The sequence below is a fragment of the Carassius carassius genome, chromosome 15 (assembly GCF_963082965.1).
Source record: "Carassius carassius chromosome 15, fCarCar2.1, whole genome shotgun sequence".
Taxonomy (NCBI): domain Eukaryota; kingdom Metazoa; phylum Chordata; class Actinopteri; order Cypriniformes; family Cyprinidae; genus Carassius; species Carassius carassius.
The window spans coordinates 34,371,404-34,398,967 of NC_081769.1; the positions used below are offsets into that span (position 1 = coordinate 34,371,404).

Consider the following 27,564-nt stretch of genomic DNA (forward strand, 5'->3'; position numbering starts at 1 on the left):
TGACACAACTGTGGTGGGTCTCATTAGCAACAAAGATGAGACAAACTACAGGAGCGAGGTGAGCCGCCTGGCCAAGTGGTGCAGTGACAACAATCTCTCTCTGAATGTGGAGAAGACGAAGGAGATTGTTGTTGACTTCAGGAGAGCACATTCAGCACGTTCCTCTGACCATCAACGGTGCGACTGTGGAGAGAGTGAGCAGCACCAAGTTCCTGGGTGTGCACATCACAGAGGACCTCTCCTGGACTGAAAACACCGCAGCACTGGCCAAGAAATCACAACAGCGTCTCTACTTCCTCCGCAAACTGAGAAGAGCCAGAGGCCCACCCCCCATCATGTACACCTTCTACAGAGGCACCATCGAGAGCATCCTGATGAGCTGCATCACTGTGTTGTAAGGCGCCTACTACGCGTCCTGCCGAAAGACTCTGCAACGCATAGTGAGAGCAGCTGAGAAGATCATTGGTGTCTCTCTCCCCTCCCTCCGGGACATTTATGGAACCCGTCTCACCTGCAATGCCCTCTGCATCACAGGTGATCCCATTCACCCATTACACAGCTTCTTCAGCCTGCTGCCATCATGGAGGAGACTGCGGAGTCTCCAGGCCAGGACCAGCAGACTGAAGGACAGCTTCATCCACCAGGCTGTCAGGAAGCTGAACTCCCTCCCGAACTTGGCCCCCCTCCCCTCTTCTGCCCCAGGAACCACTGAACTATGAACCCCTCCCCCCCAGATCCTACATCCCCAGGTCCTTCCAACCCCCCCCACTTATATACGATGACATGTTCCAGTCACTTTGTGCAGCATTGGTCTGCTCACTACCTAATTCAGCATGTAACTGTAGTCGTTCCACTACTTCATCAGTCAGTTAAATAAAATAATTCCTCTTGAGCCCTTTGTCACTTTAATCAGACTTAATAAGCTTCTTTTTTTTTGCACTAAAAATCAATTGTTCACTTCATTGATTTGCACTCTATCTGCCATTTGCCTTGCGCTGCTTTATTTAACTTTATTTTTTATTTTATTATATGTCTTTTTTACATTCCCTTATTGTATAGTTGTATCTACATTTTATATTTGATGTAGATTTTTAGGCTTTAATGTTAATGTTATCTGTATGCAACGGGGTATGAGAGTAACGCAATTTTGATTCTCTGTATGTATGTACTGTATATGTGGAAGAATTGACAATAAAGCAGACTTGACTTTACTTGACTTATTACTCTCTAACACCTCATAGAACCAGGAAACAGGAAATGCTGAATACAGGGTAAAGAGAAACTGAAATGTAGTTGAACAGTTGTGTGTTTGTCACTGAAAGCAGTAACATGGCAAGATCCAGAGATTTTCAGGTTGAGTTTATCTGTTCAGTGTGTCAGGATCTCCTGAAAAATCCAGTGACCATCCAGTGTGGACACAGTTACTGTATGATCTGTATTACAGACTGCTGGGATCAGGAGGATCAGAAGAGAGTCTACAGCTGTCCTCAGTGCAGACAGACCATCAGTCCAAGACCTGCTTTATCTAGAAACATTATGCTGGCTGAAGAAGTGGAGAAACTGAATAAGAGGAAACGTCCTGCTGACTGTGATGCTGAAGCTGGAGATGTTCAGTGTGACATGTGTACTGGAAGAAAATACAAAGCTGTCAAGTCCTGTCTGATGTGTCTGGACTCTTACTGTCAGAATCATCTTGAACAACATGAGAGTTGGTTTAAAAGAAAGAGACACAATTTGACGGATGCCACTGGACGACTGCAGGAGATGATCTGCCAGAAACATGAGAAGCTCCTCGAGGTTTTCTGTCGCACTGACCAGAAATGTATATGTGTGCTGTGTATGGATGAACATAAAAACCACGACACTGTATCAGCTGCAGCACAGAAGAGAGAGAAACAGGTATTAAAACTACAGATGAAGTTAATACTCAGTGCAGTGATCCAATAATCTGTTCATTTTCTGTATAGAGCTGCAGTTAAATTAAACAGAAACACTGTCATTGTGAAGCTCTATGTCTGTGTCTGTTTCTCTTTCATGATACTTACCCCTGCAATGTGAAACAAACCTTAATATTTACGATCATTCATGTTTAATTGTAACCAATCATCATTTCTGGAATTTGAACTTACAGCCATTAGTTATCAGTTACACTTTTCCTGTAATCTCTGATGATTTAGTTCCAGTTGTTTTCTGTGAAATTCAGTACATTCTGTGACCTTTGTCATGTAGCACCAGCTGAATGAGACACAGAAGACATTCCAGCAGAGAATCCAGCAGAGAGAGAAAGATCTCCAGCAGCTGAGAGAGACTGTGAAGTCTCATAAGGTGAGTCTGGAGAAGAAGAGAAGTTTGTCTCCATCTCAGTTCAGACTCACTGAAGCTGAATCACTGTGTGTCCTAACAGCGCTCTGCACAGACAGCAGTGGAGGACAGTGAGAAGATCTTAACTAAACTGATACGACTGATCAGAGATCAGGAAAAGACTGCAGTGAGTCGAGCTGAAGGACGACTGGAGCGACTGGAGCAGGAGATCAATGATCTGAGGAGGAGAGACACTGAGCTGGAGCAGCTTTCACACACACAGGATAACATCCAGTTCCTGCAGGTAACACAGATCTAGAAGAACAGGATCATAACCCACGTTTCCACTGTTGGGCCAAAAGCGGGCGTAAAAATATAATAATGATTTTTTTGGTTTGGGAGCTTTTATAAAAATATAGAAATGATTCTTTCTAAATGTATTGTACTGTATATAGGGTACTGTGACTACAAATACACATAAACAGAGTCGACTGAATGAGCAGTATATGTTCATAACGCTTTATTTCTGTGTGACATTTTCAGTCCTGATAAATTAATTTATTAGACTTTATTATCAGCTTTTCAATGTATTACTTATTATAGTAAAACAATGATGCTTTTGGATTTAAGTATTTAACAAAGCATGAAAACAAGTGGTCGCTTTTATCATGTTCGTTTTATGATTGCACTAGTTCCAGTGACTTATTTCTTATTAGGTTTCTGATAACTTCTCTTTGTTGGTGTAATGATGGGTTTGCAAGACGTTGTTTCTGTGAGGCATGTAAAGGGCAGGTTTTAGTTAAGCGCGACGGAGCTTCTGGCCCAACAGTGGAAAGGCAGCACTATTTTGGCATCAGTGCGTGAGGTCCGAAGCTAGCCCCGCCCAGTCTGTTTAAAGCACTGGCTCGCACTGGCTAGACAGTGGAAAAGCAGCTATTGTGGACTTGAGGAGTTCCTGCTGTAACAGGAGACTCACAGAGAAACATTTCATGAGTGTCTTATTATATAATCATCCGTCAGACTCTCATCTGATCAGCTTCTTCTGAAGGAGATGCCACTTACAAATGGCTTTCAGTTCTAGAAATCACTATGGAATCATTTCACTGAGCTCTTTCATCTAGGACAGGGATAGGCAATGTTGGTCCTGGAGTGTCCTGCAGAGTTTAGCTCTAACCCTAATCAAACACACCTGAACAAGCTAATCAAGATCTTCAGGATTACTAGGCTACAGACAAGTGAGTTTTTTTTTTCAGGGTTGGAGCTAAATGCTGCAGGACATTGGCACTCCAGGACCGACGTTGCCTATCCTTGATCTAGGAGATAGATACATTTAGCTGTCAAACACCACTTGTGCCACCAACAGTTCAAATGTTTCATCAAATTTTTGTTTCTGATTTATTATGTTTCAGTGAAATCAGTGAGCTTGAAAGTACTGATTCTGAGCAAGGTTCATCAAAATTAGATTAGGTGATCCTCAAAACTGATAATATAGTGTAAGTGAAAAATACTAGAATCTGTATCTCTAATGTGATATAATGAATATGAGAAAAATGAAGCTAATGTTGTTAAAGTGCTGGATTGAGTTACTAAAGATCAGTCAAGTCAACAAGAGACACACAAATCTGATATTGAGCCGGTTATTCGGTGTAGTGTGGAGCTGATGAGTTTTGTTTTCTGTAGAGTTTCCAGTCTCTCTCAGCACCTCCTGAATCTACAGATGTAAATGATGACCCCTTCAGTTCTCTCAACTCTTTTGATGTCCTGAGAGAATCTGTCCATCAGCTGAGAGACAAACTGGAGGATTTCTGCAAAGAGGAGCTCAAGAAGATCTCAGACAGAGGTAAAGTCCTGGAGATTCATCTGCTCTCAGAAACCAGTCCATCATCATCTCATATCATGGAGAACATCATATTAGAAATGTCTAAGGAATTAATTCAGGATCATGAGAATCACACTGTTCATGTCTGTTGATTTCCACAGTCACATTCACCAACATTGTTCCCAGAACCAGGAACGACTTCCTACAATGTAAGTCAGTTAGAAAACAAGTAGAAAATCTCACTGAGTATGTTCATGTTCTTTCTGTAGAAGGTGAAATAATAGTTTTATAATTGATGATGTAAATGATGATTTTCACAGATATCTGTTCATCTGTACTTAGACACTGATGATACACTGAACATGAAGAGTTCAGCTACATGAAAGGAACAAACAGATCCATAATTCCTGATTCTGATGTGTTTTATCTCCATCAGATTCCCATCAGCTCTCTCTGGATCCGAACACAGTGAATAAATACCTCCGTCTTTCTGAGAGAAACAGAGTAATTACTGCCACTTTCACAGTCCAGTCGTATCCAGATCATCCAGACAGATTTGACTTTTGGCGTCAGGTGTTGTGTAGAGAGAGTGTGTGTGGACGCTGTTACTGGGAGCTGGAGTGGAGAGGAGACAGAGGTGTGCATATATCAGTGTCATATCAGAGCATCAGCAGGAAGGGAGCAGGTTATGAGTGTTTCTTTGGATCTAATGATCAGTCCTGGAGTTTGTTCTGCTGTCCCTCTAGTTACTCATTCATATACAATAACATAAAGACTGTTCTCCCTTTAGAGTCCATCAGCAGTAGAATAGGAGTGTTTGTGGATCACAGAGCAGGAACTCTTTCCTTCTACAGCGTCTCTGACACAATGAGCCTCATCCACACAGTCCAGACCACATTCACTCAGCCGCTCTATCCTGGGTTTTATATTTATAAAGGATCATCAGTGAAACTGTGTTGATAAATCAGAATAGACTTCCCATAATGCTTTGAGCTGCATGATAAATCAGTAACAGTGAGATGTTATAGAGTCTCTTCTTTTCTTTTCATTATATTAATACTGCAGCTGAACTTAAGGGCATATAAGCAAAGTCAGAAAGTCAGCTTGATTTAAAATGCGCTTCGTACAATATAGATATAATGTAAACTGAAATGCAAGGGGGTATCAAACTGAGTTTAAAGCATGTAATGTGCTTATAGTTTTGCAGACTTGGTCTAAAGCTTAGGTATATGATTGAATGTTTCCCCTAAATGGACCACAAGTATCATTTTTAGTGTCTATGCAATTAAAAAAAACTGTATTACTAGCATAATTGCTTTTCAGTTCAAATGTTCACTGTCAATAAATAATTTACATTCACCTTATGGAGCTCCGGCTTTTCAGTGTTTTGTGTTCTTGTGTCTTCCAGTGTCACGAGTGTCTGTTTTTATTGTCACACATTTAATTATTAAACTGTGGAATTTTCATTTTTAAGTTACAGCTTGTTAATACTGTATTCTATTATAGATCAGTGTTGTGAAAACATGAAAAACAAAGATGTTTATCTGAACGTTTAACAGTGTGAACAGGTTTTCTGTAAGTGTTAGGGTTAGGGTTGGATTAGGGATAGAAAATGGCATTTGGCCAGTATGAAAACAACCAGAGTCTATGAAAGTCCCCTCAATTCAAAGAAAGTTAATGTGTGTGTGTGTGTGTGTGTGTCAGAGAGAGAGAGAGAGAGAGAGAGAGAGAGAGAGAGAGAGAGAGAGAGAGAGAGAGAGAGCACTGGTATATATGGATTATGAAATAATATAATATATTATAAAACAAAAGGCTTAAAAAAATACAAAATTGTGTTTTATAAAATAAAAACATTGCCAGTAGTTTTCTTTAAGTGCTAGGGTTAGGTGTAGGGTTGGTGTAGGTTGATAGAAAAACAGTTTGTACAGTATACAATCTTTTCCCCCTGTGGAAAGTACCCACAAATTACAGAAACCTAACATGTGTGTGCGTGTGTGATAGAGTGTGTTCTTGTTTATGGTACATTGTGGGGACCAAATGTCCTCAGGTAAAACCACAAATTTTTGAGGGAACAAAAATATAAAGAAATACTAAATTATGTTTATCAAAAAGTGTAAAAAATGCATACAGGTTTCCTGTAAGTGGTAGGTGTACGATTGGGTTAGGGGACAGAAATAAGGTTTTCACCATAAAAACAATAGAAATCTGTGGAAAGTCCCAAAGTTCACAGAAACCTAACGTGCGTGTGTGTGTGTGTGTGTGTGTGTGTATTTTTTTTTATTTACTCTGATCTCATTTAGTAGTTTATTCCTGGCCTGGCTGTACAATATTTTACCCCACTTCTGTAAACATCTTTTTTGGCATGACAAAGCTGCTTGAGTTTTACAGCAAATCCTGGTTATCATTATTGAATGACAATAATGTCCTGATAGAAATGCACATCATCACAGAAACTGATATAAAAAACTGATATTCATCCTTTATTTTGGTGTAACAGCCTTGCAAACAAGCCTGCACTGGCCCTTAATGGGCTCAGCTCAGGTTCCTGACCCTTGATTTTTAACTATAATGTTTCTCTGTCTGTTATAACTCTCTGAAGCACATTTGTTATAGCAAAAGTTGTGAGAGGACAAACTGAGCAGATGGTGATGGTTACTTACTGATGATTCTGTCATCATGTAGTGTCCTGAATCACTAATATCACCCAGAGGCTGATCTCTGAGAAAATTATTTAGATTTAATCATCTCACTTTACATTAGCCCTAGAATACCACCACGTGAAATTTTGTCCTGGTTTAATATTGTGAACATTTTTAAGTCATTATGCAGAAATTATTTGGACAGAATCATATAGATTCACTCATATATCAAGTTCATTCAGGACCACTTCCGTCAAGTATATTTATGACAATTATATTGCATACAGTTAGTGTTGACGGTATAGTTATGTTCTGGGCAACACTGGCTGCATGGACAGAGCGGGGAGAGCAGCAAGACAAACCCCCCGGGGTACAGAACAGAACCATTATATGCATACATAATTACAATTCACGAATACATGAGTTGTTAACAAAATGTGATAGAGGCTGCTTCCAATGAAGTGACTGTAGAGAAAGAACAAAGAATTACAGGTTCAGTTGGTGGAGTTGGGGTTGGAAGAGGAAGTTAATTGCAAGCAGCGATGCAATGAAAGAGACGCTGAAGAATGGGAATTTAAATAGACCACATGTGATAGGTGTCAACATTGGATTGGTACAAGTCAGGAACAGCTGACTGTCAGCTGACGCAAGCTTGAACAACCTGGTCTGCCTGAACTAACGCAATGCTGAATTTCAATCAGGACCACTTCCGTCAAGTATTTTTATGACAATTAAATTGCATACAGTTAGTGGTGGCAGTATGGTTATGTTCTGGGCAACACTCCACACGCCTGTCCATGCAGCCATGCAGCAAGACAAACCCCCAAAACAACAATATGCCAAAACTCCCCAACACAACTGATGCAATTTGAATGGCCAGCAATGAGAAATGTTGCTTAATACTATATTTATGGGGGAAGCTTCACCCCAACTCAAGGCAAGGCAAGTTTATTTATATAGCACATTTCGTACACAAAAGTTCAAGTGCTTTACATAAAAAAGTTAAAATAATCATGAAAAAAAACAAACAAGCAATTTTAAAATTTTGGGACTTATTTAAATATTTCATATTTAAAATGAATTTAAAACAGTTAAAAATAGAAAATGATTTTACATAAAATATAGTGAATACGTAAAATATAGTGCAATCAGTTCGGATTGGAACTCAGAAAGGAAGCATACAACAAGCATGTTCCTTAAGCTGCTCATACAGCAGCAGCAGTCTAATACAACGGCAGTTTTTATATCATACAATTTTAAATGTCTAACATGCTGTAAAATCACATTAAGGGGGAAACGTCACCCCAAGTTAAGCAATCGAGGATGTGCAACAAGCATGTTTCTTAAAATCCTTAAAGAGTACATAACATACACAGTTTCCCCTAATATCATGTTAAACTTGAGTACGTATAGAGTAGAATTTCATCCTTATGTCCAAAAAGCCGTTAGTTTTGTCATATTTGTAAAAGAAAAATATAGCTTTCCAATTCTCTCCGGAAAAAGCCGAGCTCCTGGAGGCACGTTTATGGGAGCGGTCTCGCTCTCCTCTGATCGACATATGCACGGGGATGCTTTTCTGAGAGAAATGCTCACATAAGGAGTTCCACCATCGTCTACATCATTAGATCCACTATCGAAAAAAAAAGCAGCCAAAACTTGTACCAACCCGGAAGTAAGTTATTTTTTTTTAAACTTTGGCCATGTTTAGCCTGAAAATCCATCTCTTTAACTCTGTAAACAACTCTGAATACATAAAACACCATTGTAAGCACCCCTTTATAGCAAATGTGTGATTGTAAACGAGGAAGCATACGACCCTTTGCTGCGGCACGGGGAGCATGTAATTTTAAAACAGATGAGAATTTTTTTGTATTCTTTGATTAGAAGGATCCAGAGATTAGCATTTATATGAAATAAAAAGATTTTGCAACATTATACACTATATCATTCAAAAGCTTTGAGTCAGTATAAATTGTATTTTTTGGAAAATAAATGACGATAAAGACATCATTTTACAAAAGATTTCTATTACAGATAAATGACGTTCTTTTGAACTTTCTATTCAAAGAAACCTGAAAATTTCTACTCAGCTCTTTTCAACATTATCATAAGTTTTTTTTTTAGCAAATCAGAATTATTTCTGTATGATTGTGTGACTGGAGTAATGTTAGGATGTTAGGCATCAGGGAAGCACAATTACACACACAAAGTTTCACAGCAACAATGAAATACATCTTAGGATGTAACACCCCCACCCATAAATTTACAGATTACCACTGTAATTTGTAATAGAGCAACAAAACGTGTACTCGCATACAAAGAGGCAAAATATTCACAGGTCAACTGTCTTCACTATTGGTTCCAGACAGTGCATCAGCAATGACATTTTCGGAACCCTTTTTATGACTAATATGCAAGTTGTACTCTTGCACAATGAGGGACCAGCACATCAAGCAGTGATTAGAATTACACATTTGAGATAAGAAGGTCAGGGGATTGTGGTCAGTATAAACTAACACTGGGGTACAACTACCTCCAACATAAACTTCAAAACTTTGCAGAGCCATGAGGAGAGCTAAAGTCTCCTTCTCTATGGTGCTGTAATTCTGATGACATTTGGAAAGTTTTCTGGAAAAATAACATACTGGGTGGTCCACTACAAAAGCATCTTCTTGCAGGAGAACTGCTCCTACTCCAGTAGCACTGGAATCTATTTGAAATTGAAAAGGCAGGGCGAAGTTTGGGGCAGCAAGCACAGGGGCATTACACGATGTCTTTTGAAGCAGCAAAAGCATTGACACTCTGCTATCCATACGAATTTCTTAGAGGGACTCATCATTAACTACCGGTTTAGCGGCTTCTCTTGGAACAGCGATACTGAAAAAAAATCTGCTATCAGCAGCAAATCCTGCTTTCTACACTTATTATAGACTTCAATAGTAGGAGCTAAAGTAAACACTGTTAAATCGAACTCCATACTCACCCTCCAAGAGGTCTCCTCTCAATCGCCCAAAAACGGAAACAGTCAAGCAAAGTAGAGTAAGAAATAGTCTCTTTGAAAAAAAAAAAAAAGTTTTAGAGGAGCCCCCAAATATGGTATGTCCCCCTCTGTGTCTAGGGGCGACAAGGGGAGTCACATATGCTACTTAAAAAGAAATTAATTGTGTCGGTGAACGTACAAACAAAATGGACAAAAAAAAGTGAGAGAGAGAGATTTTATTTACAATGTAAAGTCTTTGTACAGCATTAAAGGGGAAGGGAAAATTAAAGGTTTAACAATATGGATAATTAAAAAAGAAAAAAGACACTTGTAGCTTCAGGAGAGGGTTAAGGCCAAAATAACAAACAAAAAGGCGATGCTAACTGAAAGTAAAGTAATCTAACTTACCAAGCAAACAAAACATCAAAATCAACAACATGTCTCTTTCCTGACTTCCTCACTGTTCCACAAAACCAGGAGAAAAGCATACGTTGAAAAAATAAAAGTGGCACCCACCTCCCTAATGCGTCTGCAGGCAGAAAAAGAAACAAATATCAAATCACTACAGCCAGTACAACAGGTTGTCTTGAAGATACACTACAGGCCCTGACCACAAAATAGCAATCAAATACAATAGGCTTTCATAAAGCAGCACGACTGCTTAAACCACCAACTGGGAAAACAGACAAGCCAAACTCTCTCTGGTGAAGTGTCCATTCCCTCTGTTTAAATACAAGCTCCTCTCCACAGCTCTGACGAGGTACAGGTGACATCAGTTAAGCTTCTGTGAGAGGACAGGGAGGAACAGAGGAAAACAGGCAAAAACGTCTCGGTTACGTACGTAACCCTCGTTCCCTGATGGAGGGAACGGAGACGTTATGTCGAACGACATATGGGGTCTCACTTGGGAGGCCAATCATCTCTGAATTTAAGAGAAAACGCCAATGAAAATTGGCTAGTGGATTAACACACCTGAGCCACTCCCCGTGCCACGGGTATAAATAGGGCGACAGGTGCATCCACTCATTAGGTTTTACGCTGAGGAGCCGAGAACGTGTCCCGGCAACAGCGAACGGTTCAAGGTTGTGGCATGGGGACATAACGTCTCCGTTCCCTCCATCAGGGAACGAGGGTTACATACGTAACCGAGACGTTCCCTATCTGTCGGTCACTACGAGTTATGTCGAATGACATATGGGGTCCTATGGAAAACGCCACAACCTGAACACCGTCACAACCCTGTGGCGCTGCAATTGTCGACAAGCCCTGGCGTGCCACAAAAGCTACGCTTAAGTTCGTAACCTTCCCAAAGCCCCAGCGCAAATTCACTGACCTTGGTACCGAAGGGGCCAAAGGGTGAGTACATCGCTGCTGGAGAAGGCCATGCTGCTGTTCCGCCCACATAAAGTTAATGGAAGGGATTTCAACCTTCAGAGAAAGATTGCTTCAAATCTTCCCTATTTGTTCTTTCAGCTGGCAAGACAATGGGAAAGCGAGCCTAGGAAAAGGTCGTTACGGAGACCACATCCTACACGTAGGGAGGTGACATGTGGATATACCGATATGGACTGACCCAGGGGGCAGTACTACATATGGAAGGGGTCTCTGAGGCAGGTCCTACCTTGGAGTAGGGATGGAACGGCTGCCAGAAGAGACTGACAGAACGGGTCTGCCAAGGGAAGACACGGGTTTGCCAAGAGGGAAACCTTACCGTGGAAGAATACACATATGGGATTACCCGTAGGGAACCAAGCCATATGAACACCTAGCCCAGTACAGGGGCTGACTGGAACTCCGGGCATGCTAACGCCAGTACTGGGCCTGGCGACAGACTGCTCCGCCAAGTCTGACTGCCGAGGGTGCTGGAAGATGCTCGACCAGGGTACGCCAACTGGGGAACTCTACTGGGAGAAGAAAGGCGCTCACATCCCCGTGTTAGGGGGAATGGCGCAGCAAGCGTGACACCCAGCCAGCCCTTCCCGCCAATTACCTGTTACCCAACACACGGGAAGAAACTGGCTCCACACGGAGGTTGTAAACCCTCGCAAAGGTGTTAAGTGTCGCCCAGCCCGCAGCTCGACAGATGTCTGCCAGAGAGGCGCCGTGCGCCAGTGCATAGTAGGAGGCCACACTCCGTGTGGAGTGGGCCCTCACCCCTAGGGGGCACGGCTCGCCTTGGGAATGGTAAGCCAAGGCGATGGCATCCACTATCCAGTGGGCCAACCTCTGCTTAGAGACAGCCTTCCCCTTCTGCTGACCTCCAAAGCAGACCAGGAGCTGCTCAGAGCTTCTGAAGCTCTGGGTGCGGTCCACGTATATGCGAAGCGCTCTTAAGGGACACAGCGACGCCAAGGCTGGATCTGCCTCCTCCAGGGGCAGCGCTTGCAGGTTCACCACCTGGTCTCGGAAGGGAGTGGTGGGAACCTTGGGCACGTATCCAGGCCGGGGTCTCAGGACAACGTGAGAGTAGGCCGGCCCGAACACAAGGCACTCTTCACTTACCGAAAATGCTTGGAGGTCCCCGACCCTCTTGATGGAAGTGAGCGCGATCAGGAGCGCTGTCTTGAGAGACAGGAACTTAAGCTCGTCTGAATCCAGCGGCTCAAAGGGACCCCTCTGAAGTCCCGCCAGGACTCTCAGCACGGGGCGGAGCTGGTGTGAAGGACGCAGAGGGGCGCCCACGGCGACGAGCAGGCTGAGGCGCTGCCCGCGACGGAATGGTGGCAACCGGAGGCACACGTCGGGGCAAGATGTGTTGGATGGCCTCAGTCTGCTTTTGCACCGCCGAGAACTGCTGGGCAAAGTCCTCGACAGTGTTGCCGAACAGGCCTACCTGGGAGATGGGAGCATCGAGAAAGCGGGCCTTGTCCATGTCCCTCATCTCAGCCAGGTTCAGCCAGAGATGCCGCTCCTGGACCACCAGCGTGGACATCGCCTTCCCGAGGGACCGCGCCGTGACCTTCGCCGCCCGTAAGGCGAAGTCAGTCGCCGTGCGCAGCTCCTGCATCAACCCCGGGTCGGTACCACCCTCGTGCATTGCTTTGAGCGCCTTGGCTTGGTGTACCTGCAGGATAGCCATGGCATGCAGGGCAGAGGCAGCTTGGCCCGCGGCACTGTAAGCCTTGGCAGCGAGCGCGGCCGACAGTTTACAGGCCTTGGACGGGAGACGCGGACGATTCCTCCAAGTGGCGGCGTTTTGTGGGCACAGGTGCACCACAACCGGTCTCTCCACCTGGGGAACATCCACGTACCCTCTGGCTGCCCCGCCATCGAGGGTGGTGAGGATGGAAGAGGGAGACGAGCGGCTTCTGGCCGTGAAAGGGGCCGTCCACGACTTCGTCACCTCTTCATGCACCTCCGGGAAGAAAGGCACCGGAGCAGAACGAGGTTGTGAGCCGCGTCCCGCGCCGAGAAACCAATCATCCAGCCGCGAGGGCTCGGGACTGGGCGGTGTAGTCACCTCCAGCGAGAAAACTTTAAAAGTACTACAATACCAGGAAGGAAGATTGTCTTGTTGAGGTTTGTCTGCCATTCTCGCTCTCAGCATGCTCTTGACGTGTCCTGTCTGCGTGAACAGGGTGCGCAGAGGTATGCAGATACAAACGTTGACAGGCAGGTAGGAAATCTAATTAAAAAGCTTGGACCAAGAGATTTGAATGGACGAACATTTCTTGGTCCTACGCCTTCCAACAGAACATTTAAATACAGATAAATACATTTAGACCACTTAACTTAATGATTACTATCGAAAAGTGAGGAGACTTTCAACCAGCATAACAAAAGACAATCACCTATTGTACCTTTAAATATGTTAAATAAGAGAAATATAATTTATGTATTTAATCCCATTTTATCAACCAATATCTTTTCCACTGACCTACGACGATCAAATTCAACAATACTAAGAAAAATGAAAAAAAATATTTTTCTCATTGCTGAATAGTGTTGAACTTTCTTCTCCTGTGTCATACTATTCTTCATGGAATTTGTTTGAGCTGCGGCCTCTAATGTACAGACATGAATTTACATTTCCATCAACCTGAGGCATATCAATTTCACTTTCGTTGTCTAAAGGCTTTTATATTTGTAAAAGAAGAACTTTTTTTATTAAAAACAAGCAAGCCCTGCCCAGATTTAAAAGGTAACTCAAAAGTAACGTAACACTTTACTTTCCATAAAAAGTAATTTGTTACTTTAAATGTAATTTGTTACTTTTTTAGGGAGTAACGCAATATTGTAATGCATTACTTTTTAAAGTAACTTTCCCCAACACTGAATATAACACACACACTGATCTTACTGTCTATACTGGCTATGTCTATGTCATTTGTAAAACTGCATTTTTCCATCTCAAAAATATATCTAAATTACGGCCTATGCTCTCAATGTCAAATGCAGAAATGTTAATCCATGCATTTATGACCTCAAGGTTAGATTATTGTAATGCTTTATTGGGTGGTTGTTCTGCACGCTTAGTAAACGAACTACAGCTAGTCCAAAATGCTATGTTCTCAAAACTCAGGCAATTTGATAATACCTAGAATATCAAAATCAACTACGGGCGGCAGATCCTTTTCCTATTTGGCGCCTAAACTCTGGAATAACCTACCTAACATTGTTCGGGAGGCAGACACACTCTTGCCGTTTAAATCTAGATTAAAGACCCATCTCTTTAACCTGGCTTACATATAACATACTAATATGCTTTTAATATCCAAATCCGTTAAAGGATTTTTAGGCTGCATTAATTAGGTAAACCTGCTACATCATTAGAAGAATTTCATCTACGCTAATATTAGTCTGTTTCTCTCTTGTTCCGAGGTCACCGTAGCCACCAGATCCAGTCTGTGTCCAGATCAGAGGGTCACTGCAGTCACCCGGATCCAGTACGTATCCAGACCAGATGCTGGATCAGCACCTAGAAAGGACCGCTACATCCCTGAAAGACAGCGGAGACCAGGAAAACTAGAGCCCCAGATACAGATCCCCTGTAAAGACCTTGTCTCAGAGGAGCACCAGGACAAGACCACAGGAAACAGATGATTCTTCTGCACAATCTGACTTTGCTGCAGCCTGGAATTGAACTACTGGTTTCGTCTGATCAGAGGAGAACTGGCCCCCAACTGAGCCTGGTTTCTCCCAAGGTTTTTTTCTCCATTCTGTCACCGATGGAGTTTCGGTTCCTTGCCGCTGTCGCCTCTGGCTTGCTTAGTTGGGGTCACTTCATCTACAGTGATATCGTTGACTTGATTGCAAATAAATGCACAGACACTATTTAAACTGAACAGAGATGACATCACTGAATTCAATGATGAACTTGTAACGACTGGGTGAAGGAGTGGCAGGAAGCAAGTGCGAGATTAATGAGATTTAATGAAGACAATGAGACAATACAAAACTGAGACACAAATAACGCTGGGAGGAATGCACAGTCCAAGATTGTGGTGAAGAATGACGAATCCAGAAGGCGGAGGTGAGTTGGCAGCAGGAGAGGGTGACACAAGAACTGCGGGGAAGCGAGCCGAAGGTAAGTGGTGTTGCTTGGTGGTGGGTTGCGTAGAGTGGACGGGGTTCCAGGGAGACACGGACATCCAACGCAGAAACACACAAGAAAGCAAGGCATAGGTTACAAACATGAAACAAAGCTCTCACGAAAACAAGACGCTAGACAAGCCAATATATAGGGATGAGTAATGAGTGACAGCTGTTGCTGATGACAATTAACGGAGACGCCCACAAACTAATCAGTGCTGACGTGTAACACACAGACTTCACCCACAAAGTGCTAAACCCAGAGATCACGGTTTACCAACCGTGACAGAACTGTCTTTAACTATCATTTTGCATTATTGACACTGTTTTGCTAATGAATGTTGTTCAGTTGCTTTGACGCAATGTATTTTGTTTAAAGTGCTATATAAATAAAGGTGACTTGACTTGACTGCTAAAATGATTGATGAAAATGTGCTTTCGGACAAAATGTTTGCTTCCAAAAGCAGATTTTACCTTTTTAATGCTGATAACCTCACACAGATATCAAGATGCAGCAATATCAATGATGACAGTCAACAAAATATTCAGATCAACTCAGAACATAAAAATCAAGGTTTTAATTAATTGTCACCATTGTTGATTTTCATATGCTGAATCGTGATATTTGTGTGAATCTACATGATTCTGTCCAAATAATTTCTGCACTATGACTTAAAAATATTTAAAATATTATATCATGACAAAATTTCATGCAGTGGTATTCTAGGGCTACTATAAAGTGAAATTATTAAATCTAAATAATGTTCTCAGAAATCAGCCATTGGCTTAAGGGGCCAATGTTTTGCCAATGAGCAAATTCTCAGGGCCCTGAGCTGAGCCGGGCCAGTGCAGGCTTGTTTGCAGGGCTGTTACAGCACAATAAAGGATGAATATCACTCTGTCCCCTGGGCAACTTTGGGGCTTTCTGATCACTGTTTCATTTTCGTTTTTTATAACAGTTTCTGTGATGATATGTGCATTTCTATCAGGACATTTCTGTCATTCAATAATGATAACCAAGGTTTACTGTAAAACTCAAGCAACTTTGTCATGCCAAAAATGATGTTTACAGAAGTGGGGATAAAATGTTGTACAGCCAGGCCAGGAATAAACTACTAAATGAGATCAGAGTGAATAAAAAAAACGACTCTGAAAAGCTAAGAAAAAATAAGTTTTCAGCCAATGACCCAATGTCAATAAGGACTGGTCTGAGTAACATCACCAAGAACAAGACACCATCCCCACAGTCTATGGAGAATCAACAACTGGCTGACGAACCCAGTCTCACACCCCCCACCTGCTCTAATCTGCACTTCACACATTCACCTAAACTGATTAAAAATTATAAAAAATGATTTGTGTTTATATAAAAATGGCTTAAACCACTATATTTCATATTCCAGGCGAGTAGTTGGCACTGTCACCTTGTAAGTAAACAGTACCTGTAGGGAAGTACATTTATATGTTGTATATGATGCATTTCTGGTGTTGGTTGTATTATTAGTTAATTAAATCCAAACTTTGCTGAAGAAGCGTTTGCAAATTCTTGGATGAAAGATGAAAGAACCTGAAAAACTTTGATCTCCAGAGAAACAGACAATACAAACATACACGGGCATCTTCGAGACAGCGCACAGAGTGAAGGTGCAGGAGACCTCCTTCCCTTCTGTCCATTTGTTTAATTTTAAATCATATCACCCATGCTTCCTTCTACTCAATCTGCTCAAAATGATAACATGAAAATGTCAATGCTAGTGAGCTAACAGTCATGTTTGGTGTCATTTGAATTGTCTCAGGGTGAGTGGTACAATGGTCTCAACCTTACAAAGTAGACTAAAAGATAATACATATCCTAAGAGATCCTAAGATATTTTGCTTACTGTAAAGGGAGTGCCTTTCCCAGGGTCCTCCATGTAAATTACCTTCTTTCCCTTTGAGGTGTAAACTACCCTGGTCTGGGACCTGACTTAATGCAAATTCCAATTATTTTTTTATGCCTCCATTTGGGGGATGTTTTATCTTGGTGTTGTATTTAACCCTCTGAAGTCGATGAACGTGTATACGCGTTATGAGTCATTTTCTCCTGATAACCCCGAAAAGAACTTAAATTACACTTTCAGTTTTGATCATACATCAATACATCAATCGAATCTGTAAAGGGTCTACTTCTTTGTATACAGACATAATAACAACAAAACTTTGTGCACTTATAAAATAAGTGGCTGTCTGCAGCCTTTGTCTGCGCTGATCTTCATTTACAATACTCAACAAAGAGACATGAGAGATATATCTATAGAAAGCCTGACATGTCTACTTTTAAACTAAACAAGTGCTGCCGAAAACAGATATTCTGTGATAAAGTAATCCATATGAAAACAATGCAATGTCCGTTTTTCAAGTCTCCCTTCATTATATTTAATGTGACCAACCCCCCTCGCTGAACGCCCTATTCAGATTCAAATGTTTCACTGAAGCGCGTGGCTTGAATACGCCACACAACAGAAGACAACGCAGCCAGACTGCTCTTCAAGTTCTTTTTATGTTAGTGTTTGTTTCACGATGAGAGGAATAAGACATAATTCACCCCAAAAAGATGTGATGTGGTTGAGGATTTGAGAAATGGATTTCTTCAGAAAAAAAAGAATGAAGTCTTGAGTAACTACATGAGTAAGTCTCTTTTTATTTATTTAAATACTTGTACTAGTTTTCACATAATGTGTAAACATTTTACTAGTTAGACTTTTTCCAAAGACTTTTTCCAAACTATAATTCCTGACTAAATGTATAATCAAGTGAAATATTATGAAGTTTCAATAACAATATACAATACTATACCATTCAAAAGCTTGATGTAAATAATATAAATGTAACAAATAAAATATAACTGTAACAAATGTAACAAACAATGTTGTTCTTTCAATTTATCCCCTCTAAAAAACCTGAAAAATATTCTCAGCTCTTTTCAACATTAATAATAATAATAATTATAATAATGATAATAATAACAATAAATGTTTTTTGTAGAAAATAAGATTGTTAAAAGGATTTCTGAAGGTTTGTGTGATTGGAGTAATGATGCAAAAAATTCAGTTTGAAAGTCAGCTTTGATTGTTCCTCATAAACTGTTTAATTGCACTCGCAAGTGGATATTAAATTATGTTGTGGGATAATTAAATATATTCTAAATAAACTACAAACATAAAATTATATAGATTTATTTTGTCCTCACATTCTTTCTTGTAACTCCTCCCTCTCAGTGACACTGCTCATTGCAGCTCATTATGCAGCTCATTATGCAGCTCATTATCCGGCTCATTATGCAGCTCATTATGCAGGCCTTTGTCTTCTCAGGTGTAAATCACAATGATATTCATGATAGTTGACGCCTACTCGCATATGACTTTTACCAACAAAAAGTATCTTAGAAAATATAAATCAATATATTGTTTTCTGTAAGTGAGTAAACAAGATGATTTTCACATAATTTAGAAAGAAAAATTCTAGGCTTCCCTCCTTAAATCTCACAGCGGTCGGCTGCGCCCCTGCCTTCATCTTCAGGCAGGAAATGCTGAATCCGTACCCTCAGACTGCTAGTTACGGATGGGGCCTAAGCCAAATACTATCATATATATAGCTTGCTGGGTCATTAATAAATGGATGATTTGTTACAATATATTCGCAGAGTCTTTCTGGTAGAGCCAATGTTCTGTATGTGTTTTATTGCCTTATTCAAGTGATTTAACATTTTTCGTTTTTCACTAACCATGTTTTTCTCAAAAACACAATCATGTACATACATGCTGCTCACACATTATTATAGCCCAGTATGTGCTAATTACAGTGAGATTAGACTTTAGCCATTTAGAAGTATAAGAAAAAATCACAAATGTCAGGGCATGACAAAACTTCTCCAGGCCCCAAAAATACCCTTAGACTCCAGAAGGATTGCAGCAAAAGGATCAGAGCGATTCTGTAGCCAGAAAGCCTGTAGTGTGTTGAGTGTCTCTTCACTTCATACTATGTATTTTCTAAGGTCAGGTATGCATATTTTACTTTTAGATGCATTTTTGAGAATTTGATGTTTTGTATTGATATGATTTTATATGTTTGAATTGGATATGTAATTGGCAGAATACATATTTACCTGACTGATAATAAATTGTTACATTTGTTTTTATTCTGTTTTACTCTGTAATTATTGACTATATTTACGTTGAATCCTTGTTAGCAACTTGAGCACCAGAATGAACGAGTTAATATAAAATAAAGAGTTTAACTAGAATAATCAAATGTCAGAAGAGTAGGCCTACTAATTAGCCGATTAACCGATTTGCATTCCAATCTAAATTCGAGGTCATAATAAAATGGACTCAGATTGAATAATAAAATGGAGTCAGATTTGAGTTTAACCTAAATTGAATAACTCTACATGCTGAAAAGACAGAACACACAGGAAACCTTCAGCCAGCACCGGATACCTTCCTTGGACCGTGTCCATGGACCTTACACTCTTAAGCAGCAACAACAGCAAAATGCACTGTGCAGTGCTTAATTTGAAAATTGCGAGGTCCCGGAAAAAAAACTAGAAATTTGGCTAACAGATCCAGCATGTGATTACAGAAGGGACAGGTAATGGAGCATTCCACATTGGTTGCATTCATCACATTGTTGGACTAGTTTGAGTGATTAACAGCGTTCATCAGTTGCTTTTAGGGTCTGTAAGGTCATGAGTAACATGGAAATGCCATGCAATTTTAAAACAGCAAGTTTAGAAAAAGTTCTCTGTAGGTCCTAAATTTCGGTGGGGGACTGTGTGTAGCTATATCCCATGGGTTTAATAATTCCTGAAGCATTTATAATGAGGGAAACTCTTGCATTTATTCAATATAGCATGTAGGTTAGAATACTAAAATAAATCCACACAAACTATAAGATTAAATCAGTAATTCGAGCATTTGAATCCATGAACTTTCTAAGAGAGTGATTCACATCATCGCATCTTGTCTGCACTACAGTGACCTGCTGCACGTTGCAATACAATACTTTCACTTGCATTTCGGGAAAGCTGACAGAATTGTCACTTGACTAATTGAGTCATTGTTGCATTGTTATTAAAAATGATAATTTGCACGCCTTTTTTAGTATTTTAAACCAATCTCCATAGGCTGTATTATGTACCGACACAGTCACATCCAAATTTCTAGGGTATTATACAAGAGTTATTTTTTGTAGTTTGTTGAGCTCAAGCAACCAAATACACACAATATGATATCTGTTGTGGGTGTTGAAAAATAAAACAATTTCATGGCACACTCAAATGAAATGCAGGTAGATAGATAGATAGATGGCAAATAACCTACTTCTCCGGTCTTCAAACACTCAAAAATATGAACCTTTACAGACACAGTGTTTTGTAAAGAAAATGCTGTACTATTCAAACATCAGTTATTTATTCAAACTTACATTGCTTTAAAGAGGAGATCTGTTTCATCCATGCTGTGCGTGGTGGGTCAATCTGAATGGAAGCGGGGTGAAGTTACGAGGTTTTGCTAAGGGCTTGAGGATCCAATGGCGTTACAAAGTTTTAATGACAAGCATTTAATACTTGCCATAGGTTTAATATTTGTAAAACCCTCTGATTTAAAATAATAAATAAGGAATTATAATAGAGATATGAAGTTTGGATAGTTTTCACAGCACAATTGACTGGGTTATAGGGTATGGCAATTGCCGGTCATGGAGGAGGGGGATCCGCTAAAATGAGGTGCCGGATCGGAGTTTGGAGGTGGCGGATCCAGATACAAAATAAGCCCTGCTACTGTGCCATAATTGTGTATGTTTGTTTACGTTTGCCTTTAAAATTGAAACGTACTACACATGTCTACATACCAAACACATAATATGCACACGCATGACGTCACCATTTTCAAATATTCCCGTAATGGGTGTTTAAATGGAAACAATAACGGTGGAATTTTCAAAAACTTGCACTTTGAAACTGTTTAAAAAAAATGCCTTTTCAGTCTCCAAAATGCTGTTGTCAGGGAAACAAGCAGGTAAAAAGCATAAAAAGTTTCCAATTTTTGGCTGAAAACATTATCGTGTGAATGGCCCCTAAGACATCCTCAGGCCCAGACACTGTGTTACCTGCCTGTTTAAAAGTCTGTACTGACCAACTTGCCCCCATCTTCACTACAGACCTGTTGCTCTCACGTATTTGGTCATGAAGTCACTTGAGAGACTGGATGCTGCGCACCACCCCCTAGATGATTTTTCCCGCCCCTGATGACCACTCAGGAACCAATGGAAGACCTCCGGGGCTCACCAGAGATGTTGGCTAGGGCCACAAGGGGCCACACGGAATGGAGACAAAGCTGTCCTCAGGTTTTGCACCTTTTGTTGCAATTTGGCAGGCGGCCACCTCCTTAACAGAGACCATCTTTGGGAGGTGCTTTGAATAGGTTGGAGGTGGGCATCCTCAGGCAGCCTAAACCTCCCACGGAGACCCTATGTGGCAAACAACTCCTCGTTGGCCCTCTGGTCATTTAAGAACTGCCCCAGTCCCTACCCACTGACCACAGACAGCTTATACATCCCCCTGATCACCTATATGACCATGGACAGCCTTTGTTACTACTTGCAATCTAAGTAACAGCCCGAGCCCTGCCTACTGACCATGAACAGCCTATTCATACCCTTGACTGCATCTATAACCCCAAACACAATTTTTGTCCCCCTGACCTGCTATGTGACCACGAACATCAAATTTGTCTACCTGACCACCTTTATGGCCACAAACAGCCTATTCCTCTGCGGGTATTCTAAAATCTGTGACCAAGAACAGCCTATTTGTCCCCCTAACCTCCTATGTGACTACAAACAGCCTATTTGTCCCCCTGACCACATATATGACCATGAACAGTTGGAGGGCTAAGGTGAGAGGACGCGGGTGCACTGTGGCTGCCGCTTATCCATCAGCACGTTAAATTGTTTATTTTAAGGTGCTGTTGAATGGTTTTTTTATTGGCTGATATCTGCTAACATGCAGCTTTGCTGGATTTTATTTGTTTTTATACTGGCATTATTTGGTGTCTACTGCAAGATTCACTTCTAGACTGCACTATGATAAAATACTCGGCCACGGAACTTTTACAGCTTCATCATTCCCAGCCACTGGTGTTTCGAAAACACCGCTACGATCGCTACAACTTCTCGGACAGCCAAAGTACGTTCATCGTGGCTCCTGCCGGAATCTGCATTCAAGCAGAGCAGTTTGGTCTTAGAGGCATCCGGATCGTCACATTTATCTTCGCGCCATTTGTCTGCTCTGCTAATTTCTCCTACCTCCATAAGTCCACTCCATCCAGCTGTGGTGTACACCTTGACACAATCAGGTTTGCACATCTGAACACTCGCTCTATTAACAACAAAGCGGCCTCACTTTGTGACATTGTTTTGGACAAACACTGGACTTGTTTTGCCTCTGTGAAACATGGCATCAGCTTAATGACTATCTCAATCTAATTATGTGTACTCTGCCTGGCTACACTTATCTTGACCGGCCATGCTCCACAGGCCGCAGTGGCCTTTTCCTTTTATAATACAATACAGAAAGAAATAGTGAAAGCCACTTAATAATCATAATGTCTGCATACATATAATGAGGAACTGGAACCTGCTTTACAGACTCATAGACACCTTACTTATACACATCCCTCAAACACAGAACAAGGAAACAAGAAACACGTGTGTTCAGAGAAAGAGAAACTAAAACGAGGTTGAGCTGCTGTGTGTTTGTGACTCTATATTCATACAGTAAAATGGCAGAGGCCAGAATTTTTCAGGATGAGTTCTTGTGTCCAGTGTGTCAGGATCTCCTGAAGGATCCAGTGACCATCCAGTGTGGACACAGTTACTGTAGGAGCTGTATTACAGGCTGCTGGGATCAGGAGGATCAGAATCAGGAGGATCAGAAGAGAGTCTACAGCTGTCCTCAGTGCAGACAGACCATCAGTCCAAGACCTGATTTAGCTAGAAACACCATGCTGGCTGAAGTGGTGGAAAAACTGAAGAAGAGGAAACGTCCTGCTGACTGTGACGCTGGAGCTGAAGATGTGCAGTGTGATGTCTGTACTTTAAGAAAATCCAAAGCCATCAAGTCCTGTCTGATGTGTCTGAACTCTTACTGTCAGAATCATCTTGAACAACATGAGAGTTGGTTTAAAGGAAAGAGACACAGTTTAACTAATGCCACTGGACAACTGCAGGAGATGATCTGTCAGAAACATGAGAAGCTTCTTGAGGTTTTCTGCCGCACTGATCAGAAATGTATATGTATGCTGTGTACGATAGATGGACAGAGAATCAGGTATTTTGTTTGATCAAGTTAATACTACGTGTAGTGATCCAATTGTCTAACGTGTCAAACTCAATACACCACATAATTTTATGTGGCCTGCGGGAGCATATGGTTGCCTTAAAATAAAAATCTATGCTGCTTTATATAGTAAATTATGAAAATTCTTATCATTTATATTTACATTTAGTAATTTAGCAGACACTTTTATCCAAAATGACTTACAAATGAGGTCAGTGGAAGCAATCAAATCATAATCAAATCACATTATCAGTACCACAAGCTTCTGTCTCTATTTGGTGTGCTATTGATATGCAATAATTAGGATTAGGGGTGTGGGAAAGGTGTGTGTATGCCAAAACTGCATATCATATGCACACCAAGACATTATGTTGAGTGCCTGAAGTTGGCCGGCACTTTTTCGTTTGTACTGGCACTTCCAAGGATCCAGTAAGTGAATGCCATCAGACAGTTAGATCAAAAAAGCATTAATGCAGAGAAAACACGGGCAATTTCATTGCAAATTTTGAAAATGAAATAAAATAAATTTTTAGTACTTTAGTTTGTATTTATTTTTTATTTTTTTCGGGTAGGGGAGTGGGTACCACCATTTCTTTTTTCCACTTCCAATACTGATTGCATATCATGTGCACACCAAAACTGCATATCTTATGGATGCCAATCAAACAAAGAGTAGTAACATATGTACTATCTTAAAACAGGCCCTTTGAGGGCAGCAATAATGTTGAAGTGTCCCTTAGTGAAAATGAGTCTGCCCCGCTGCAATAATCTGTTTATTTTCTGTGTAGAACTGCAGGTTAATTACACAGAAACACTGTCAGTGTGAAGCTCTACGTCTGTGTCTGGTTCACTCTCATGATACTTACGCCTGCAGTGAAACAGGCCTTAATATTAATCATAATTCATGCTTGATGATTGTAACCGATCATCAGTTGTGGAGTTTGAATCTTCAGCCATTGGTTTATTAGCTCCAAATTTACTGGATTCATTGATGATTTAGTGACAGCAATTTTTTGAGACATTTACAATCTTCTGTTTGTCCTCCAGCACCAGCTGAATGAGACACACAAGACGTTCCAGCACAGAATCCAGCAGAGAGAGAAAGATCTCCAGCAGCTGAGAGAGACTGTGGAGTCTCAGAAGGTGAGTCTGGAGAAGAAGAGAAGTTTGTCTCCGTCTCAGTTCAGACTCACTGAAGCTGAATCACAGTGTGTCCTAACAATGCTCTGCACAGACAGCAGTGGAGGACAGTGAGAGGATCTTTACTGAGCTCATCCACTCATCCATTGAGAAAAGCTGCTCTGAGCTGATACGGCTGATCAGAGATCAGGAAACGACTGCAGTGAGTCGAGCTGAAGAACGACTGGAGCGACTGGAGCAGGAGATCAATGATCTGAGGAGGAGAGACGCTGAGCTGGAGCAGCTTTCACACAAACAGGATCACATCCAGTTCCTGCAGGTAACACAGATCTAGAAGAACAGGATCATAGTGGACTTGAGCAGATCCTGCTGTGACAGAGACTCACAGAGAAACAGTTCATGAGAGTCTTATTATTATCAGTCAGACTCTCATCATCTTTTGAAAGAGATGCCACTTACAAATATCTTTCAGCTCTGGAAATCTCTTAGTAATTATTTCTCTGAGCTCTTTTATATTGAAGATACTTTTAGCTGTCAAACACCACTAGCACAGTTTAAAACTTATTACCAGATTTTGCATCTCATTCTTTATGTTTCAGTGAAATCAGTGAACTTGATATTACTGATTCTGAGTAACGTTTATCAAAACTGGATCAGGCAATCCCGAATCCTGATCAAATTTAACCATGAAGACCCCAAACATAAAGTAGTCTGTATATTAGCAATACTTTAGTGTATTCAAACCAAATCAAACCTGGTTGTGCATTAGGGGTCCTTGTGAAGTTTCAGCATCTCTAACCACTCTAAAGTTATAAATGATGGTCAATCTAATCGTAGCCTTGGAGCTTCTTTTGAATGAGACCAATGAGACTCCATTGATGTGCTTGAGCTGTTAGATGGATACATATAGTACATATAGATACATATAGTATAAGTGAAAAAAGACTAGAATCTATAGCTCTGATGTGATTTTGTGATTATGAGAAGAAAGATACTGATGCTGTGAAATGTTGGATTGAGTTACTAAGGATCAGTCAAGTCAACAAGAGCCGCACAAATCTGATGTTCCTATAGGTTATTCGGTGAAGTGTGGAGCTGATTTCTTTTCTTTTCAGTTTTGATTACTGTTTTCTGTAGAGTTTCCAGTATCTCTCAGCACCTCCTGAGTCTACAGATGAAAATAAAGATCTCCTGAGTTCTGTCTTCTCTTCTGATGATCTGAGAGAATCTGTGCATCAGCTGAGAGACAAACTGGAGGATTTCTGCAAAGAGGAGCTCAAGAAGATCTCAGGCAGAGGTAAATACCTGGAGATTCATCTGCTCTCATAAACCAGTCCATCATCATCTCATATCATGGAGAACATCATATTAGAAATCTCTTAGGAATGGATGCAGTATCACGAGAATCACACTGTTCATGTCTGTTAATTTCTACAGTCACATTCACCAACATGGTTCCCAGAACCAGGGACAACTTCTTACAATGTAAGTCAGTAACAAGCAAGCGGATAACAAGCAGAAAATCTCACTGATTATGTCCATGTTCTTCCTGAAGGTGAAAGAATAGTTTTATAATTGATGATGCAAAAGATGATTTGCCCAGGATAATTGTTTATCCATGCTGAGACACTTAGGATACAATGAACATGAAGAGTTCAGCTACATGAAAAGATCACACAGATTCATAATTCGTAATTCTGATGTGTTTTATCTCCATCAGATTCCCATCAACTCACTCTGGATCCAAACACAGCACATAAAAACCTTCGTCTATCTGAGAGCAACAGAGTGATTATTCACACTCACAGAGTGCAGTCGTGTCCTGATCATCCACACAGATTTGATGAGTATCGTCAGGTGTTGTGTAGAGAGAGTGTGTGTGGACGCTGTTACTGGGAGCTGGAGTGGAGTGGAAATAATGGTGTGCGTATATCAGTGTCATATAATAGCATCAGCAGGAAGGTAGGTGTTGAGTGTTTGTTTGGATCTAATGATCAGTCCTGGAGTTTGATCTGCTCTCCCTCCAGATACTCATTCTGGCACAATAAGACACAGACTGCTCTCCCTGTAGAGTCCATCAGCAGTAGAATAGGAGTGTTTGTGGATCACAGTGCAGGTACTCTGTCCTTCTACAGCGTCTCTGACACAATGAGCCTCATCCACACAGTCCAGACCACATTCACTCAGCCGCTCTATCCTGGGTTTGGGTTTGGACTTGGATCATCAGTGAAACTCATCAGTGTTGATGAATCAGATTAGATTGAAAAGAGATTCTACCCATAATGCTTTTATGCATGATAAATTAGTAACAGTGAGATATTATATTAAGTCTTTTCTCTTCATGGCATTTATACTACAGTGAAATAACATGTGTAATAAGTACTCATATAGACAGTAAAATGCATGTATGAGTCCTGCTGAGTGACCATGTGTTTCTGTGCTTATCTCAACCTCTGTTTGTGTTGATTTAGTTTTTGATGTAGTGTCACACCTATCATTTTCTTATCACTATAATAATTACCTTTCAATTCAGATTATCACACACAGTCAATAAATCATTTTCATTATTCACTTTATGGAGCTCTGGCCCTTGTGTTCTTTTGGTTTCTGGTGTCACAAGACGTGTCACACATTTAATTATTGACTGTGAAATTTGTTTTTATTTTAGTTTAAAGCTCGTTAATAATATATTCTAATATTTATCAGTGGCTGAAACCTGTAAATGACATGAAATTTCAAGTTTTTAAAACTGTGAGTGTGTGTGTTCTTGTTTATG

The 27,564-nt window shown here is 40.8% G+C and overlaps 1 protein-coding gene across 2 annotated transcripts; it reads left to right on the top strand.

Moving 5' to 3' along the window:
• The first annotated feature begins 984 nt into the window (after nt 1-984).
• Nucleotides 985-27,304, top strand: LOC132158978 (tripartite motif-containing protein 16-like). Of its 2 annotated transcripts, none has more exons than XM_059568626.1 (6): nt 985-1,899; nt 2,230-2,325; nt 2,405-2,605; nt 3,982-4,141; nt 4,282-4,329; nt 4,557-5,466. In XM_059568626.1, exons 1-6 carry the CDS (start codon nt 1,330-1,332, stop codon nt 5,078-5,080), a joined length of 1,599 nt encoding a protein of 532 aa, XP_059424609.1. In that variant the 5' UTR covers nt 985-1,329; the 3' UTR covers nt 5,081-5,466. The 2 variants fall into 2 exon arrangements, with proteins under 2 accessions (XP_059424609.1, XP_059424608.1); XM_059568625.1 differs by lacking the exons at nt 4,282-4,329; nt 4,557-5,466 and adding exons at nt 26,226-26,273; nt 26,509-27,304 and having other exon boundaries at nt 990-1,899.
• Nucleotides 27,305-27,564: the final 260 nt, after the last annotated feature.